At 32.4% G+C, this 3,037-nt stretch overlaps 1 protein-coding gene across 1 annotated transcript; it reads right to left on the reverse strand.

Moving 5' to 3' along the window:
- Positions 1-913: 913 nt before the first annotated feature.
- Positions 914-1,893, reverse strand: LOC121224929 (proline-rich receptor-like protein kinase PERK2). Its single transcript, XM_041108576.1, has 2 exons — positions 1,812-1,893; positions 914-1,299 (listed from the first exon to the last, which is right to left on the reverse strand). The coding sequence occupies exons 1-2, from the start codon at positions 1,891-1,893 to the stop codon at positions 914-916; spliced, it is 468 nt and encodes a 155-aa protein (XP_040964510.1).
- Positions 1,894-3,037: the final 1,144 nt, after the last annotated feature.

A 3,037-nucleotide genomic window follows, 5' to 3' on the forward strand; every position in this document is an offset into this window, starting at 1 on the left:
AAAACTTTACATTCCGATGTAACATTTTTAATTAGTCACGTTTCAATTAAGTTTTTAGCATAATAGTAAATAATTAAAAGTTTAATATTTTTAATATTATTCATGCACAGGACGGTGCATTATGTTCTGCCGAGTGTGACAGGAATTGATCGGAATGAGTTGGTGCAATTGGTACGGACCGAAATTTTAACCAGTGTAGAAAAAGCGTGTTGGGTGTTTCGCAATGTTATTGAAACCAAACTAAACAGACCAAGAACCGATGAACCCGAGGACTAGAGCAAACTGCAGTTAAACTACAAATCATCAGCCGGTTAAGCCGTATTTTAATATTTTCTAAACTGGAAAAACGAAAATTTCACTTCAAATCGCTTGAGCTTTTGTCACACTTCTTCTCTGCACTCAATGAAATAAAACACAACATAAAAATATAAGCACCATTTCTTTTATTACTTTTTCTACTAAAATAAGTTTTTTTTTTCTCGTAAAAACCTAAGATGGGGAGAGGGTTTTAAAATTCAAAGCCTTCAAAAATAGATGAGTTTGAGGTTGTTAATATTATTTTATATTGTTGAATAGTAAATTAATTTTATCGGTGGTTGAACCAATTAGATCGAGAATTAATGATTTGATTGATTTGAGTTTGGGCTGCTCATTATCTTGACTGCATTTATCATTTAATTCTTTTTTTAATTAGCCAAACTCATGTTCACAATGGTAAAACAGTAATTAATGACTTCATGGACAGAACATCAATATATAAATACACAAACAAATATAATGGGAATTGGAGAACTCCCATTTATACAAACAAATATAAGTGGGCAAATTCAATACTCATAATAAATAGACAAAGATGACTAAAAACATTATTAAACCAGATCCAGTATGCTAGCATACAAGAAAAGGGGGTATTTCAAGGAATAGAACGAGAAGGTGGTGGAGAAAAGGAAGGAATAGAGGGAACTGCAGTTGGGATTGAGGGAATGCTTGGCAGAGGCGGCAGTCCTCTTGGCAATGTGGTAGGAAGTGGAGGAAGCGCCCCAGGGTTTGGGAGATTAGGGAAAGATGGCAATGGCGGAAAAGAGAAAGGAATAGGGGGAATTGCAGTTGGGATTGTGGGGACTGAGGGAATGCTTGGCAGAGGGGGCAGTCCTGTTGGGAATGTGGTAGGAAGTGGAGGAAGCGCCCCAGGCCATGAGAATGATGGTCGGGATGGCGTTGGGAGATTAGGGAAAGATGGTAAACTTTGCGTTCGAGGCTGCTGCAGAAGGTGACGAGCTGCTACCCCAACATCAATGCCTGCAAATGACAAAGCAATCAAGAATGCTAAAGCAAAGCAATTGAAAGAGGCCATTTTTGTTCAAAGATTTCGAAACAAATGAAGCAGATGAAACGAAGTTCTTTATCTGAATAGTTGTGAGTGAGGAAAACAAAGCATGGTATTGAGGTTTATATAGGCATTGGAGTAGTGAATAGAAATCCCCTGCCCTTAAACAATGCCCCCTGCATGCCCCCAAACCAAATTAGCGCCACATGTTTTTTATTTTTTCCATTTTAATTGTAGTTCATTTTTTAAATAAAAAATTTATAATGATTTGAATTAATTTTTAACTTATTATCAACGTTTTTATTTTTGTTTTATTTTTATTTTACATTAATTTTACCTATTATTTAATTAACAAATTTATAATGACTTAGAGTTTATCTAATAGAGGTTTTTTTTTTATAATCGGTCTTATGATAAAATTTTATAAGGTGGGAACAAGTCCCACAGTGACAACATTATCCTTCAATTTTTGGTGGTGGCATGCCTTTAGTCAAAGGATCAGCTAACATCTGCTCAATGCTAATGTGCTCAATGACCAATTTCTTTTCTTTAACATGTTCCCTCATGCCTAGGTACTTAAAGTCGATATGTTAACTTCGACTTCCACTTCTTCCGTTCTTAGCCATAAAGACAGCAGTTGAATTGTCACAATATATGAAATAATCAAAACCATAATGACTCAGCCCAAAGATCTCGAGCTTCAAACCCAAATTAAATTAAATCAAAACCATAATTTATTATGTACAATTGCACAAAATTAACATAATTTAAGTGTGTCATACTGCACATTAAATTAAAGTTTACGTTTGACATTATAGATAATATTCACGTGTAAAATTTTGAGATGATCTATTCCCTTAATTAAAGTAATATGTCAAATAGAATACTTGAACAATCCTCCATGTCGGCAAAGTTTATGTACAGTAGTAGAAGCGAACTAAATAATTAGAATAAATCTAAAGTATGGCTTACATATAATTTATTCACAATGTGACTTAAACTTTGTCCTTCAAGATTTTACGGTCTCAATTTATGTCTTAAAATTTTAAGATCATTTTAGGTTTGTTAAAAAATTAAAAGTTTAGAAAGTTAGAATTGTTGCTTGAGGCGTGAATATCTTTATTCTTTAGGATATTTGCGGATTTACCATCTCTCAGGATTTCGTTTGTATCATGCACAATGAAAAAATTGAAAAAAAAAATTTCACATTTGAATGGAATTGAGCTGTTAGGCTCAAGCCTCATGTGCGCATATATATTCTCTTATTTTGAGTCTTACAAGTTTATAGTAAACCAAATCTATATAAACATCATTTCATTAGGTCAATCTAAAATATGTTTAATATGTGTAATTCTTTAAAATAGATGAAAACTTCAAATATGGTTTAGGTCATTTTAGATTTGTCTTATTTTAGGTTCAAATCATTCGAATTTGAGGCTAAGTTTTTCATGTCTAATCATTATTGATCCGAATCATTTTAGATTTTGATCATTTTAAGTTCCAATTATTTTGTGATCAAATCATTTCAAGTTTAGATAAATTTGGGTCGATTCGAATTTGACTTAATTACGTAGTTAACTTTTTTTATAATAAATTGACCTGAATGAAAGTTAGATTGGAATTTATTTAGTGTGCCTTTGTGTTTAATTCGAAATTTAAACATCTCCCTTCGAAATAAACATGTTAAGACAATTTTATTTTAAAGACAAT

The sequence above is a fragment of the Gossypium hirsutum genome, chromosome D13, assembly GCF_007990345.1.
Source record: "Gossypium hirsutum isolate 1008001.06 chromosome D13, Gossypium_hirsutum_v2.1, whole genome shotgun sequence".
In the NCBI taxonomy this organism is placed as follows: Eukaryota; Viridiplantae; Streptophyta; class Magnoliopsida; order Malvales; family Malvaceae; genus Gossypium; species Gossypium hirsutum.